The sequence below is a fragment of the Salmo trutta genome, chromosome 13 (assembly GCF_901001165.1).
Source record: "Salmo trutta chromosome 13, fSalTru1.1, whole genome shotgun sequence".
In the NCBI taxonomy this organism is placed as follows: domain Eukaryota; kingdom Metazoa; phylum Chordata; class Actinopteri; order Salmoniformes; family Salmonidae; genus Salmo; species Salmo trutta.
In genome coordinates this window covers 48,015,679-48,032,713 of record NC_042969.1, presented here as the reverse complement: position 1 = coordinate 48,032,713, position 17,035 = coordinate 48,015,679, and the positions used below count along the sequence as shown (strand labels likewise).

At 43.2% G+C, this 17,035-nt stretch overlaps 1 protein-coding gene across 6 annotated transcripts in view; it reads right to left on the bottom strand.

Moving 5' to 3' along the window:
• LOC115205890 (Rho guanine nucleotide exchange factor (GEF) 12a) overlaps positions 1-16,647 on the bottom strand; it is an 80,916-nt gene extending 64,269 nt beyond the window's left edge. For 4 of the 6 annotated variants that reach the window (XM_029772308.1, XM_029772306.1, XM_029772307.1 and 1 more), the window contains exons 1-2: positions 15,544-16,637; positions 15,147-15,287 (exon numbers count right to left, since the gene is read on the bottom strand). In XM_029772308.1, coding sequence (XP_029628168.1) covers positions 15,147-15,178 — 32 coding nt within the window. In that variant the 5' untranslated portion in view covers positions 15,179-15,287; positions 15,544-16,637. Of the gene's footprint in view, positions 1-15,146; positions 15,288-15,543 lie in introns of all 6 variants that reach the window. The other 2 variants (XM_029772305.1, XM_029772304.1) reach the window with 2 other exon arrangements.
• Positions 16,648-17,035: the final 388 nt, after the last annotated feature.

The following is a 17,035-nucleotide window of genomic DNA, read 5'->3' as shown; positions in this document are numbered from 1 at the left end:
ACGGTAGCTTTGACATCGGTTTTTAACATCGGCTTTAAACTAGACATTGGCCGATACTGATATGTTTACCGATATATTGCGCATCCCTAGTAGCTGGTATTGACTTAACTAGCTAATCCATTGCGATTTAATTTCTATGAAACAGCTGCCTGGGTTAGCTGCCTGAGTTTGGTGTTTTTAGCCAGCTAGTTAGCTATGTTGTGGTAGCTAGCGAATATGCTTACTTTAGCTAGCTAAACATTTAACTATGGACTGGCACTGGTGGTATGGGACTATGTGTAGGAATTATATTGTTTCTTTGTCATCTTGCTAGGTAGTCATCTAGCTGTGGCCATCTGGCTAATATCAACAAGGGCTTCTACAAAATAGCAACATTAGCGCAGATAGCTTGGAATCTAGACCATAAGCATTGCCAAACAACGCTACTGCCACCTTCGGGTTTGGAGTATTTTAAGGCTAACGACTTCCAAGGTCTTTGCTGTGAGAATACAAAAGAGTGACTGCAGACACCGTTCAGAGGTGGTAAATACTGTCACCAGGCAAACATTTGACAAGCCTACCAGTGTGTTTGAGCTTTAACTGGCAAGACTGCTTCCTTGGCATTAGTTAGTTTTTGATTTGCTGTATTTTGAGCATCCAAGTCAGGAAACGAGTCTTCCACTGAAGTAAGACATGCAATGTTCTGTCTATGAAGCTTTCATTTAAAATGAAAGTTCCTAAACCCTTCAGGTAAAAACAGAGCTGACAGTCCTAAGTAGCCAAAACAACAATTATATGCCGAGTCCTGAGGGAGTACAATGCTTTGAGTGGGCCTACTTCTTCTTGGTCTCTGAAACCACAGCACAGACATGTGAAGACTTGACACATTGGCAACGCTGCCTTTCCTCCATATCCTTCTCTCCATTGTTGCGATCCTGTCTTTTGTGAAGTGAAAGTAATGTTGGGCCCTGCAGCACTTCTTTGCAAATAAGAGATTGCAATGTGTCCACTACCATCAGCATCAAAGTGAGATGTGTGTTGGTGGTGGACCCCCACCCCTGGGCTCCTACCCTACCCCCTTTCCACCACCAGCCCTGGGGTATTGCCTGGATTTATCTGAATCTCCCAGTCTCTCTCGCTCTGCTGGCCCAACAACTCCCAACTACCCACTGCTGAGAAAATACTAGGCTACATGATTACAGAAAAACACTTGGAGCAGATGGTATACTATTTTCTCCACTCCTTACTTTCATTTGTTCCACTAACTTGATGGATAAAGCGGTTGTTTTTCCAGTACAGTAGGCACTAGGTAGCAGCAGCATTTATTTTTCCTGTAGCCTATGAGCTCCACCAGCCTAACTCTAAGTAAGAAAGTGGTCTAACTGAAGGGATGGGCTGCGATTAAAATATTGGGTTCTGACTTGAAGAGAATGACTCACCGGTGTCTGAGAAAATATAATTCCATTATGCGGCTTTTGAGTTACCAGGTACGTCTTTAGGGACTGTCTAAGAAAAGGCTGGCACTAACACCACCAGCATAATGCACTTAATATTACCCATCAGACTGCCCAGAGAAGCACTAGATTGAACTTCACTTAACTAAAGAGGATAACTCTAGAAAGTTAACACAATCAACATTACACTCTGCTGTGGGAATTGTGATCGAATCCACACAATATTGGCCACTTTCAATGTAACATACCGTAAACAAAACGAAGTACATAATATATTTTCTTGTAGGCAGAGAGCAATGGAGTAGGATTCTATTGCATTGACAGACATGAATCAGGCCCATACTCTACACAAACGAACAACAAAATCAATCAAAGCTGCTATTGTCCTTTATGCAAATAGACATTGCCATATATGGATCTGTGCCATTCACTTTGAACTGGACTGTGGATACAGTATAGCGCTTGCGAGTAGATGCGCTTGTTTAGAGATCAAAGCGAGAGCTGCATGTAGCAACGTGCACATTTGTTCATATAATTTGCTAGTTAGTGAGTTATTGTCCCAGTTATAGCTAATTTCTTGTCAACAATGGTGGAGTGGTTGCTTCCAACAAGAGGACAAAATGTGTGCATTTCTAGACATCTTGCGTCTTAAAAAGGGCAGTGTTGTATTTTGAGACGTCTTGAATAAACTAAGTCACCAATAGGCAGAGCGTAATTTGTCAGATTTTCTGTAATAAATGGTATGGGAATAATAATGCATTTTATTTTGTAAAGTGGTTTCTTGCATCAAACAACATTTTCAATCATCTCCTTGTCTGAAAGACAAGTAGATAAACAGGTTAATGTCAAGCACTACATGTATTTTTTAAGTCCCATGGAAAGTGCTTTCGGAAAGTATTCAGACCCCTTGAGTTTATCCACATTTTGTTACGATACAGAAAATTGATTAACAAAATAAATATCCTCAGTAATCTACACAAAATACCCCATAATGACAAAGCAAACACAGGTTTTTAGAAATTGTTGCAACTGTATTAGACAAACTGAAATACCTTATTTACATAAGTATTGAGACCCTTCGCTATGAGACTCAAAATTGAGCTCAGGTGCATCCTGTTTCCATTGATCATCCTTGAGATGTTTCTACAACTTGATGATTGGAGTCCACCTGTGGTATATCCAATTGATTGGACATGATTTGGAAAAGCACACACACACACACACACCTGTCTATATAAGTTCCCACAGTTGACAGTGCATGACAGAGAAAAAATATTGTCATGTCCGTATAGCTCCGAGACAGGATTGTGTCGAGGCACAGATCTGGGGAAGGGTAAAACATTTCTGAAGCATTGAATGTCCCCGAGAACACAGTGGTCTCAACCATTCTTAAATGGAAGAAGTTTGGAAACACCAAGACTCTTCCTAGAGCTGGCCGCCCAGCCAAACTGAGCAATCGGGGGAGAAGGGTCTTGGTCAGGGAGGTGACCAAGAACCCGATGGTCACTCTGATAGAGCTCCAGAGTTCCTCTGTGGAGATGGGAGAACCTTCCAGAAGGACAACCATCTCGGCAGCACAGCAAAGACGAACGGAACAAAGCACAGAGAGATCCTTGATGAAAACCTGCTCCAGAGCGCTCAGGACCTCAGACTGTGGCAAAGGTTCACCTTCCAACAGGACAACGACCCTAAGCACACAGCCAAGACAACGCAGGAGTGGCTTCGGGACAAGTCTCAATGTCCTTGAGTGGCCCAGCCAGAGCCCGGACTTGAACCCGATCTCTGGAGAGACCTGAAAATAGTTGTGCAGCAACGCTCCCCATCCAACCTGACAAAGCTTGAGGATCTGCAGAGAATAATGGGAGAAACTCCCCAAATACAGGTGTGACAAGCTTGTAGCGAATTACCCAAGAAGACTCATGGCTGTAATAGCTGCCAAATGTGTTTCAACAAAGTACCGAGTGAAGGGTCTGAATACTTATGTAAAATTGATATTTCAGTGTTTTATTTTTTGCTTTGTCATTATGGGGTAATGTTTGTAGATTGAGGGGGAAAAAATATTTTATAAACTTTAGAATAAGGCTGTAACCTAACACAATGTGGAAAAAGTCAAGGGATCTGAATACTTTCCGAAGGCACTGTAGGTCTACACTGAACACCACACATTGGCTGCTACTGTAGGCTGAATAATAGAACAGCTATTCCCATGTTAAAATGTTATGGGATGCATTTTCTCCATTGTTTTTATTATGGTAGGCCACTCTGGTAGGCCTAAATTATGATTTAATAGCCACAGTAGTCTACTTGCCCACTTAAAACTAACTTAAGGCAGGTACAGCCTTAGTGTTCACAGTAAACGCACACCAGAAATTGCACAGATCTTTTGACATCGTTCAAGTTTGCACTCAGCAGACCTGAAATTTGCTCAGTGCTTGAACATTGATTGCATTTATTTCATTCCTCAACATTACAGTAATCTTTTGTCATGTATTTCATCCCTCTAGAGCTGCTGGGGCTGGTGATAGGGACTGGGAGTTTGCAGTGGTAGGAGAACTGGTGTGTGCCTGCCAAAGTGACAGCAAGGTGTGAGGAAAGCCCTCCATTTACACCCCAGTGAGAGACTAAGTTCATCTACAATGACCCTCCAAGGCAATTAAACCCACAGGAAATCAGGTGCCCAACCCAACGTTAGGGAAGGGCAGTGAGAGAGCAGAATGGATAATTATGACTTTAAATTAAAAAAAACTGTCTAGAAAATGATTTTTTATTAAACTCAAGAAACAGTAGATTCATTATGAGGTTTTTAGAAACCCTGAGAACCATGACAGAGGAAGAGGATTAGGAAACAACGGAGTAAAAGAACGATGTAGGAGTTGAGAGTGAACAGGTGGGACCTCTGGGACGGCCATGTTGCGTCACTGGCCATCGACATAACAATCCATCAGGAGAATGAAAGGCCCATGAGGGTGAGACGGCACACGCCAGAAGTGTCTGTCCAGTAATTCCATCGGACTCAGCACCTATTCCAGGGGTAAATAAGGGTATCCAGACACAATATCTAGGCTACCTTGCTAAAGCACTGCATACAGTGCATTCGGAATATATTCAGACTACTGACCACATTTTGTTACGTTACAGCCCAATTCTAAAATTGATTAAATAAAAACTATTCCTCAATCTACACACAATACCCCATAATGACAAAGTATACCAGGTTTTACATTTAAGTCATTTAGCAGACGCTCTTATCCAGAGCGACTTACAAATTGGTGCATTCACCTTATGATATCCAGTGGAACAACCACTTTAAAATAGTGCATCTAAATCTTTTGGGGGGAGGATTACTTTATCCTATCCCAGGTATTCATTAAAGAGGTGGGGTTTCAGGTGTCTCCGGAAGGTGGTGATTGACTCCGCTGTCCTGGCGTCGTGTATATGTTTTTAGACATTTTTTCACATAAAAATACCTTATTTACATAGGTATTCAGACCCTTTGCTATGAGACTCGAAATTGAGCTCAGGTGCATCCTGTTTCCATTGATCATCCTTGAGATGATCAATGGAATCCACCTGTGGTAAATTCAATTGATTGGACATGATCTATACAAGGTCCCACAGTTGACAGTGTGTGTCAGACCAAAAACCAAGCTATTAGGTCGAAGGAATTGTCCGTAGAGCTCCGAGACAAGATTGGGTTGTGGCAAAGATCTGGGGAAGGGTACCAAAACATTTCTTCAGCATTGAAGGTCCCAAAGAACAGTGGCCTCAATCATTCTTAAATGGAAGAAGTTTGGAAACACCAAGACGTTTCCTAGAGCTGGCCCCCCGGCCAAACTGAGCAATCGGGGGAGAAGGACGTTGGTCAGGTAGGTGACCAAGAACCCGATGGTCACTCTGATAGAGCTCCAGAGTTCCTTTGTGGAGATGGGAGAACCTTCCAGAAGGACAACCATCTCTGCAGCACTCCACCAATCAGGCCTTTATTGTAGAGTGGCCAGACAAAAGCCACTCCTCAGTAAAACACACATGACAGCCCACTTGGAGTTTGCCAAAAGGCACCTAAAGGACTATCAGACCATGAGAAACAAGATCCTCTAGTCTGATGAAATCAAGATTGAACTCTTTGGCCTGAATGCAAAGCATCAGGTCTGGAGGAAACCTGGCACCATCCCTACGATGAAGCATGGTGGTGGCAGCATCATGCTGTTGGGATGTTTTTCAGCGGTAGGGACTGAGAGACTAGTCAGGATCGATGAACGGAGCAAAGTACAGAGAGATTCTTGATGAAAACCTGCTCCAGAGCGCTCAGGACCTCACCTTCCAACAGTACAACAACCCTAAGCACACGGCCAAGACAATGCAGGCGTGGCTTCGGGACAAGTCTCTAAATGTCCTTGAGTGGCCCAGCAAGAGCCCAGACTTGAACCCGACCGAACATCTCTGGAGATCTGAAAATAGCTGTGCAGCGACACTCCCCATCTGCAGAGAAGAATGGGATTAACTTCCCAAATACAGGTGTGCTAAGCTTCTAGCGTCATACCCAAGAAGACTCGAGGTTGTAGTCACTGCCAAAGGTGCTTCAACAAAGTACTGAGAAAAAGGGGCTGAATACTTATGTAAAATGTGATGTTTTTTTTTTTAATAAATTTGCAAAAATGTCTAAACCTGTTTTTGCTTTGTCATTATGTGGTAGTGTGTAGGTTGATGAGGGGGGAAAACAATTTAATAATAAGGCTGTAACGTAACAAAATGTCAATGCACTGTAGCTTAAAGCAAACCTTGATTTACCCAAAATCAGTTGCTTAACAAGGTTTTTTGCTTCAGATGTTCTGGCCTGTAATGTGCAAGCGTGTGCTAATAGTAATGATGTGTTGGGTGGGTTTTTTTTTCTCGATAGTTATATATTGTGATATTATTTTGGACGATATATCGATACTTTGACTTTAAGAGACCTTTTTTTGCTAAGTAACGTTACCAAGCTCTAAATCGTCTGTACCTGTGCCAAAACTACGGTATTTTTCAACCTAAAGCTTGTTCTCCGTCTTCTTTTAAAATAGTTAGCCAACATGTTTCCAGCACTTTCATTTCCATGACTGATCAAAACGTATTATGTCTCTATTGTCTCTCTGCAGCAGACATATAGTGAGCAAAATGTTTTGAAAAACAAAATCGCATTATCGAATCGCAATACACATCGTACCGGCATCTAAGAATTGTGATAATATTGTATCGTGAGGTTCTTGTCAATTCCCAGCTCTAGTAGTAGTACCAGTGAAATACTGATTTAATATTGATATTTTCCTCTGCATGAAGCTGGAGTCTTCACTGCACATCACGAGACCTCCCTTTTTACTGTGTCCCCTGCATGCTCAGTTCACACCTGCTAAAAAGAGTTTACTCTGCATGAATATGGACCAATCAGTGGAGAGCACCACAGGCTGCAGAAAAGCCTAATGGCAGGCAACAGCTGCACATTGGCTATTCACAAAACAAACATTTCGGGCCTGAGCACTAGGTCTATGAGCATTAGGCCTAACTAACTCAGAAACCCCTTAATAATCTATCATTTATTCATTGTTTTCAAAGGGAGCAATGTACACATTCATGTTTTGTCGTAATTGTTTAGGCTTACACCGTTCAAAAATAAACCTGACGGAGCGCACATTACTCAGACATCTTCTCACAGGGTCTCATATTGTGTGTCCTAGGCCTTCAATAGCCAGGTAGAACAGACCACCCCAGCCCCCCGTCCACTGCCAGACAAGCAGACCTATTGGAGAGGGCCGGGAGGGAGTGTGGTCCCACCAGTCCCGGCCATGGCCGTTGATGTCCCCTTGTGTGGCTGTAATGCCACCCTTGCGGCCAAAGTGGCCGTTGTGCACTTACGTTGAATATAATAAATTATAATGTCCTTATCCCGGCTGCCAACAGCTGTGTTCCGAAGCACCTCTCACTCACATGGCTCTCTCATAGATATGTGCAGCTACACGTTCTGCCTTATTAGCTAGCAAATAGATCCAAGTTGGCTAAATTGGAAAAGGATTAGTTGGCTAGTCACTAGTACGTGGGCTTGTGCTTGAAAGATTTTTTATGCGACCTGTGTTAATTAAGCAATAAGGCCCGAGGGGGTGTGGTCCCCCCTTTGCTGCTATAAACAGCCTCCACTCTTCTGGGAAGGCTTTCCACTAGATGTTGGTACATTGCTGCAGGGACTTGCTTCCATTCAGCCACAAGAGCATTAGTAAAGTCGGGCACTGATGTTGGGCGATTAGGCCTGGTTCGCAGTCGGCGTTCCAATTCTTCCTAAAGGTGTTCGATGGGGTTGAGGTCAGGGCTCTGTGCAGGCCAGTCAAGTTCTTCCACAACGATCTCGACAAACCATTTCTGTTTGGACCTCGCTCTCGCTTTGTGCACGGGGGCATTGTCATGCTGAAACAGGAAAGGGACAAAACTGTTGCCACAAAGTTGGAAGCACAGAATCTAAAATGTCATTGTATGCAGTAGCTTTAAGATTTCTCGTCACAGGTACTAAGGGGCCTAGCACGAACCATGAAAAACAGCCCCAGACCGTTATTCCTCCTCCACCAAACTTTACAGTTGGCACTACGTATTCTGGCAGGTAGCATTCTCCCGGCATCCGCCAAACCCAGATTAATCCGTCGGACTGTCAGATGGTGACGTGTGATTCATCACGCCAAGCTTTACACCACTCCATCCGACGCTTATCATTACGCATGGTGAAGTTCCAGACGAATAGTTCTCTTGCTGACGTTGCTTCCAGAGGCAGTTTGGAACTCGTAGTGAGTGTTGCAACCGAGGGCAGACAATTTTTACACGCCATGTGCTTCAGCACTCGGTGGTCCCATTCTGTGAGCTTGTGTGGCCTACCACTTCGAGGCTGAGCCGTTGTTGCTCCTAGATGTTTCCACTTCACAATTACGGCACTTGATGGAAAGGTGGCATCTTATGATGGTGCCATGCTGAAAGTCACTGAGCTCTTCAGTAAGACCATTCTACTGCCAGTGTTTGTCTGTGGAGTTTGCATAGTCATGTACTCGATTTCATAAACCTGTCAGCAACGGGTGTGGCTGAAATAGCCAAATCTACTAATTTGAAGGGGTGTCCACATACATAGATACCTTTGTATATATAGTGTGTAGGTTATTAAAAGTCTAACGTTTGGCTAGATTTTCTGGTGCCTCACTAATGTCAGCATCGGTGTGGACATGAGAGGCTATAGACATGTAGGATAATTACTTAAATACATTTTTTTAACAGAATACCTAGTGTCTTTCAAATCAATTTAAAATTGTCAATTTTGGTTAATAGCTTTGGTGCCCTGGCAGATGGCCTTGGTGCCCTGGCAGACTGGGCAGCTCTTGAGGGCCAAATGGCCTTTCCCCTAAAATCACAAAATTCCAGGCCTGGATCCCACTGACAGGCATTGTTTATCAGCGATGTCACCACTTCCCGGGAGGGCCTCAGGGGTGTGGGAAAAAACGTGGAGATCAGCAAAAAACTCTATGACAAAGAGCTAATTGCACACACTGACACAGTCCCAAGCTGTGCAATGCATACAACTAAAGCCAGCGGACACTACACGTTTTAACCTGATCTACAGGCTCCTGATCAGCTCCCGGCGCATTTATCCAAATTATAGGAAATCGGAACAAACCCAGAGTAACATGTAATGCCGTAGCCCATAAAGTGTAAGCACATACCTGGTTTGCGGTTGATTTCTCCAATGGGCTCCCGGGGGCACTTACGTTGTCCCGATAATTTGCAAACATTTTGAATATATTCTGCCTCAAAGTCAGCCATTATCGCCAAGTATGAGCAGTGCTCAAAGCAAATGCAAAGCATATCCCACCATCAGCCAATCAAAACTATAAAAAAAGGTTCTCATCAACTACCTCAAGTTCATCACAACAATGGCACCAAAGGTATGGCATACCCTTACATACCCCCTCAATTTGAGCCCTTCACTGACAGATATTTAAGGAGTGCGTGGTGAATGAAGGAGTTGGCCAACAAAATCTGCTAATAATAGCCTATAATTTTGTCTGTCAAACAAGTAGGCCTACCTAGGGCTGTTGCGGTGACCGTATTACCGCCACACATGCAGTCATGGCCGTAGTAAAATTCCACGTGAGTCACGCTGATCTCCTCTGATGCACTCAGGACATGCGTTGGTAGTAACCAACTCGCTAACAACCATCAGGTCCTAATGGCCTGGTACTCAGGGCTCTATTGTTCCTCTAACCACTGACATCAATGCAAATGCAATCAAAAATCATATTAAAACACTTATCAAAACTGTAGCATGCTTTTAAAACTCACTGTGATTGATCAATTTGAATAAATAGGTTCAACAACAGGTTGAAATTGAGTGGAAAACATAGTCGTTGTGGATGTTGTTTCAAAGCCTAACAACGAAATGGACAACGCTTTCTATGTTGATGATTCATTCAAAACACCCATATGCATATTAGAGCTTATACATAAACCTAAATATGAGCCCAACCCTGAAAAATGAGCCCAATCCTGATTCTGCCTCCTCAACCCTCCTCTCCTCCATTTCTGCATCCTTTGACTCTCTATGTCCCCTATCCTCCCGGCCGGCTCGGTCCTCCCCTCCTGCTCCGTGGCTTGATGACTCATTGCGAGCTCACAGAACAGGGCTCCGGGCAGGCGAGCGGAAATGGAGGAAAACTAGCCTCCCTGCGGACCTGGCATCTTTTCACTCCCTCCTCTCCACATTTTCTTCCTCTGTTTCTGCTGCTAAAGCCACTTTCTACCACTCTAAATTCCAAGCATCTGCCTAACCCTAGGAAGCTCTTTGCCACCTTCTCCTCCCTCCTGAATCCTCCTCCCCCCTCCTCCTCCTCTGCGGACGACTTTGTCAACCATTTTGAAAAGGTTGACGACATCCGATCCTCGTTTGTTAAGTCAAACGACACCGCTGGTCCTGCTCACATTGCCCTACCCTATGCTTTGACCTCTTTCTCCCCTCTCTCTCCAGATGAAATCTTGCGACTTGTGACGGCCGGCCGCCCAACAACCTGTCCGCTTGACCCTATCCCCTCCTCTTCTCCAGACCATTTCCGGAGACCTTCTCCCTCACCTCACCCCGCTCATCAACTCATCCTTGACCGCTGGCTATGTCCCTTCCGTCTTCAAGAGAGCGAGAGTTGCACTCCTTCTCAAAAAACCTACACTCGATCCCTCCGATGTCAACAACTACAGACCAGTATCCCTTCTTTCTTTCTTCTCCAAAACTCTTGAGCGTGCCGTCCTTGGCCAGCTTTCTTGCTCTCTCTCTCAGAATGACCTTCTTGATCCAAATCAGTCATGTTTCAAGACTAGTCATTCAACTGAGACCGCTCTTTTCTGTGTCACAGAGGCTCTCCACACTGCTAAAGCTAACTCTCTCTCCTCTGCTCTCATCCTTCTAGACCTATCTGCTGCTTTAGATACTGTGAACCATCAGATCCTCCTCTCCACCCGCTCCGAGTTGGGCATCTCCGGCGCGGCTCACTCTTGGATTGCGTCCTACCTGACAGGTCGCTCCTACCAGGTGGCATGGCGAGAATCCGTCTCCGCACCACGTGCTCTCACCACTGGTGTCCCCCAGGGCTCAGTTCTAGGCCCTCTCCTATTCTCGCTATACACCAAGTCACTTGGCTCTGTCATATCCTCACATGGTCTCTCCTATCATTGCTACGCAGACACACAATTCATCTTCTCCTTTCCCCCTTCTGATAACCAGGTGGTGAATTGCATCTCTGCATGTCTGGCAGACATATCAGTGTGGATGAAGGATCACCACCTCAAGCTGAACCTCGGCAAGACGGAGCTGCTCTTCCTCCCGGGGAAGGACTGCCCGTTCCATGATCTCGTCATCACGGTTGACAACTCCATTGTGTCCTCCTCCCAGAGTGCTAAGAGCCTTGGCGTGACCCTGGACAACACCCTGTCGTTCTCCGCTAACATCAAGGCGGTGACCCGATCCTGTAAGTTCATGCTCTACAACATTCGCAGAGTACGACCCTGCCTCACACAGGAAGCGGCGCAGGTCCTAATCCAGGCACTTGTCATCTCCCGTCTGGATTACTGCAACTCGCTGTTGGCGGGGCTCCCTGCCTGTGCCATCAAACCCCTACAACTCATCCAGAACGCCGCAGCCCGTCTGGTGTTCAACCTTCCCAAGTTCTCTCACGTCATCCCGCTCCTCCGCACACTCCCCTGGCTTCCAGTTGAAGCTCACATCTGCTACAAGACCATGGTGCTTGCCTACGGAGCTGTGAGGGGAACGGCACCTCCGTACCTTCAGGCTCTGATCAGTCCCTATACCCAAAGAAGGGCACTGCGTTCATCCACCTCTGGCCTGCTCGCCTCCCTACCTCTGCGGAAGCACAATTCCAGCTCAGCCCAGTCAAAACTGTTCGCTGCTCTGGCACCCCAATGGTGGAACAAGCTCCCTCACGACGCCAGGACAGCGGAGTCAATCACCACCTTCCGGAGACACCTGAAACCCCACCTCTTTAAGGAATACCTGGGATAGGATTAAGTAATCCTCCCCCCCCCCAAAAGATAGATGTACTATTGTAAAGTGGTTGTTCCACTGGATATCATAAGGTGAATGTACCAATTTGTAAGTCGCTCTGGATAAGAGTGTCTGCTAAAAGACGTAAATGTAAAAAAAAATAAAAATCTCTATTAAAAATAATCATTGTATATACAATACATAGCCTAACACATATTGCGCACAGCAGAAAAACATTTTCAAAAGTGACTTAAGATGTCTGGTACATAATTAATCTAGCCTACAACTCCAAAATGACACAAATTCTAGTAATCGCCTTTGAGTGTGGACTATTATTATGCAATCAAATGGACTGGTTACATTATGCTACGCTCCAAACTTTCTATCCATGAGTCTGGCAGAGGCGATGCTGTTGGTTTAATGATTGTAAGCAGGCCTGCTTACAGAGTTAACCTACAATTACGGTGAATTTGTATTCAATTTTGAATAGCCTAGTGATTGGGAATTTTTTATATTTTAATAAACAGACTGACAATCTTTAGCTACAGAATCTCTCACCACCATGCGTTTCCATCTCTTCCCGGAATATCACCTGTCGTGCAGTGAGAGGGTGCACGCTCCTCACACAGTGGTTGATGCATGGAGTGAAATAAGCGGAGTGAGTAGCCTACCTGGCATGATTGAAAAAACAAACAGGCCGGAAAGCAGCCTCTGACAAGTATTTTCCCCCCCTGTCCATTTCATAATGGGCCTTTCGAAATTCATAACTAATTTTACATATTAGTAAAGACAAGATTAAATTGAGAATAGTCTGATGGATGAAAATATGATCACATGATGAGAAAACAACGTGTACAGCCTTTTTTTTGTGGCTTTCAACTCATCAATTGCCTATAGTCACATCACGCAGCCCATACACTGTATGTTTTGATTTCTAATACATTCTAAAAAGGTTTGTATCACTTACAACTAAAGTTGCAAAATAACTAAATCTAGCATATAGGACCAGTTTCAAATGATCAATTTTATGCTCAATATAGCCACTCCATGTGTGCACTCCCTCTCATTTTATTGTATATTCTTCTTACTATAAAATCATATAAAATAATGGCAAGGGATTTATAAGCATATCTTGTCTGCTAAATGAACAAGCCTACAGCCTATGGCATGGCACATAGCATACAGTAAGCATACAGTAAGCCAAGTAACTTATATTCTGCTCTTCTGAAATACATTTTCTTCATATCATAATGTTTCTTTAAACCTGACTAAAATAAATAATAGATTTAATGTGATGGTGTATATTAAATTGATTCATTAGACTTTTTTTTCTTATTTTAAATGTAGGTGTTCCAAAGGCACGCATTAGCGGCCTGGAGATGTGATTATGTTAATTAACGGTCAGTTACTGTGAGACTGGCAGTATTTTGCATGACAATAACCAACTGACCCAATGTCATGACCGCCACTGCCCTACCTCCTACTTCTTAAGAAACAGGTTAACACAAAGCCCTCGTTGATAGTAAAGTCAAATTAAAATGAAGCCTACTTTCAGCACCCATGCACTGTCCATCTCCGATTGATTATGCCCCAGCTGCCACTTCAACATAATGGAAGTTATGCAAATTACTCAAAATCTGGCTTATTGTGAGGTCAACAACTCTGCCCATGATTAAGTTATTTATCAATGAAACTGTGTTTATTCAAATCAATTACAGCAGTAGCAAGCTTTCAAACAGAACATCAGTAATCCACGTGCACAGATGTTGCGTTCCTTGTAAGTACATTGAAATGCCTCCTCAGTTGCTATGATGATTTCCTTACTAGGCCTACACATGTGCAAACATAGCCTGATTCTGGCCCAACTGTCCAATCATACAGTCACGGAGGTGCCGCCAGGTCTATACTACACCGATTACTAGGTCACTACCATTTGGCTTGACTGAACAGTTAAATGTGAGAGGTTCTCCAACGGTTAGAGCCAGGAGAGTGTGCAAAAATCGTGTAGTGTATTTTTGCCTTTAGACAAGGCAAAGCATAAACAAAATGCAGCTCACAGAGAGAGAAGAGTGCTGCGCCACAGCGGCACTGCCACTGATCGATAACGCCTGCCATTAAACACCAATGTAGTTGCATTGGTTGTATTATAATTACTAGGCTATAGGCCTAGTTTGACCAAGTAGCATCCTATTCGTTCAAACACCCCATAAGACTACTCATGTTGGAAACGTCATTTCTCTATTTTGGATAAGATGAATGAAACAGATCCAGTACAGGCTAGCCTACTTGCTGGTCTGTTGATTTCCTTCCTTGCAGGAAAGTGGACTTCAGATGCAGAGGACAAAACTGCACCATTTCTTCATTTGGTTGTCCGGCCTCTTTAGCTCTACACACACTATGACATGATTGTGGCTGATGCATTTAAACAGCTCAAATTCCATTTTCACTCTTTGATAGTGCAACAGCAACCTGCTCAAGACCTTTTTGTATATTATGTGATTGTTGGTGTCAAAATCATGGTAAATGGTCAGAGGTCTTGCCAGTACCAAAAAGGGCAATTTCTGTGGTGCGACAAAGTGGAGTTCAGCACAGCACTGGGTTGAGAAAATATATGGGGGTTATTGTGCTATTTAAGAACATACCGCAATGAAAAGTAAAGCCCTGCCTACTGGTTTATCATTTTGAAATGAGTTGTTGGAATACATATTAAGTAACATTCAGTAATAATACACATTACTTACATATAGCTTAGGCTATACCATATGGGAGAAAGTAAAAGCTTTTAGCTGACTCCAGAAACTGTAACAATTAACATGAGAAGAATTGTCACTTGCATGCAGCCGGTGGAAAATTCAGTGGGCATACCAATCCTTGCTGGCTTTAACAAGACTTGAGAACAAACATGTATATTTGCAGTTTTAGGAGGCAAAGCAAATTAAAGTCACACGTGCATATACGTTAAGTTTGGGTTGTCCCGGGAATCGAACCCACTACCCTAGCGTTACAAGAACCATGCTCTCTACCAACTGAGCAACAAAGGACCACATGTCGCCTACACTATCTGATAAATCAAAATGTGCATAAGTACAGGAGCCAAAAGGCATGCTGTCTTCAATGGCATTGTGAAGTGGAGTGTTTACTAAATGCCTGGAAAAGGTCGTACTTACCTATCAGTGATACTGGACTGTGTGTCGCTCATTGGGCTTCCGTTTCTAGATTTGCTTTGATTTATATCCAATTATCATTTTCCAAAGTATGATAAAGAGTCTCTTTGAAGTCCTTCCCTAACATCCGTCTGTGTTGAGATGCTTGAAAAAGGTGATGACATAAAAAATAAACAACATTGAGAGCTGAATCCCCAAATAACAATGTTATGAAAACACCTTAAAATTGTCGGCGAGACTCCCAGTGAAAAATAATGTATGGGTATGTCCTAATAATGAATTCAAAACATCAAATTAATAGTTTTGCAATAATTTGCAGTGAAATGCTACGTATTCAGACAAGCCACTGACAATAATGAAACTTTCGCTGCTGTAATCCTTTCTTGAGATAAATTAGTACCTCTAATCACTCCTCGTCTTACGTCGTGCAGCTCTCCACCTTTTCGCAGAAGACACCGGGGTCAGGGATGTTCCTATTGAAAGATGTTGAAAATCGAGTCAGTCCCATTTGGTGTTGTTCCCAGACTCCAGATTTGCCTTTATCCGCGGACGAGCAGCCCCTCGTGACCATGAGAATTTCTAAAAACTGACGACAAGTCTGAGTTGAAACCCGTGTTGTGAATTAGCTAACTAGTTAGTAATTATTGCATCAACTATATTCTTAGCTTGATTAGCTAGCTATAGCAAATGCATTCGCTTTTTTTCAGCTAGCTATTGCCCTATTTAGCTTGCTAGCCAATGTGCCCCTCTAAATTTGTTCGTTAGCTAGCGTTAGCTAGCGGTTAGTTAACTCCAGGGAGTGGAAATGGGACGCCTTTTCCCCCAGTAGACTCGAAACGTGTCCGATAAGATACGTGTTAAGATTGATAGCTAGCAACGAAACAAAATAAATCAATGAAATTCAGCGGACTGAATGCATTAGCAGCTACAGTAGCTTGCTGCAGAGTCTCGGCTAACAACGGTGGCTAACTACTATACAGCTATATCTAGCAACGAAAACAGAGGAACTCTTTCACTAGCTACAAAACTTTGCTTCGTGTGCTCCGACAATCCTGGATGTCATTCCCAAAAACGAAATCACAAAAACACGCTTCCCAACAAATATAAACTGTGCCCCATCGAATATGAAGTCCATACGAGCTAAGGAATCGTTTCTTGTCAATCTCATTCGGGGTTGCAAACATCCACAAAACTTAACAGAGCGCATTTTTCCATTGACTCCATGTTTCCAGAATTTAGACAATTTGAGTTGTTTCTCTGCAGAATTCCGTTGATGTATACGCTATGCTAACAAGGATATAGCTAGCTAGCAAACGAATTCTCTCATTCACAAAAAAAAACACCGAGTCGGTTATCACTTTAGAGGAATGTGATTATTAGAACGTGTTTCCAGATATGTTATTGAGGAGAAAAGAAATTACTTTCTACAATTTTCCAACATTTCAGGATAACTACGCCCTGACCAACAGCTCCCAATTTGCGTCTGTCTACTTCCGCCGGGAGATAAATGAAAATATAATTGCCAGACTTTAATAAATAATATTAATAATACATTCGTCTTATTCATTGTGGTGTCTGATTGGATGTCCTTGGCAGATGGGATAAATAAAAAAAACCTGGCCAGACTTGTAATAAATAATAACAATAATATATTCCTCTTTTGCCTTGTTCATTATGGTGTCTGATTGGATGTCCTTGGGGTTACAAATATATATTATAAAGTAGGCCAAATGTATTTTGAACTTAAAATGTAGATAGATTTTCTGTAAAACCTAACATTATCATTGTTTTTATTGGCCTAATGATTATCACATTGATAGTCTACAACACCATCTTATATTCCCCTCATTGTGTCTTAATTATTTGTTCCTGTGTTATACCACTTCTAAAAC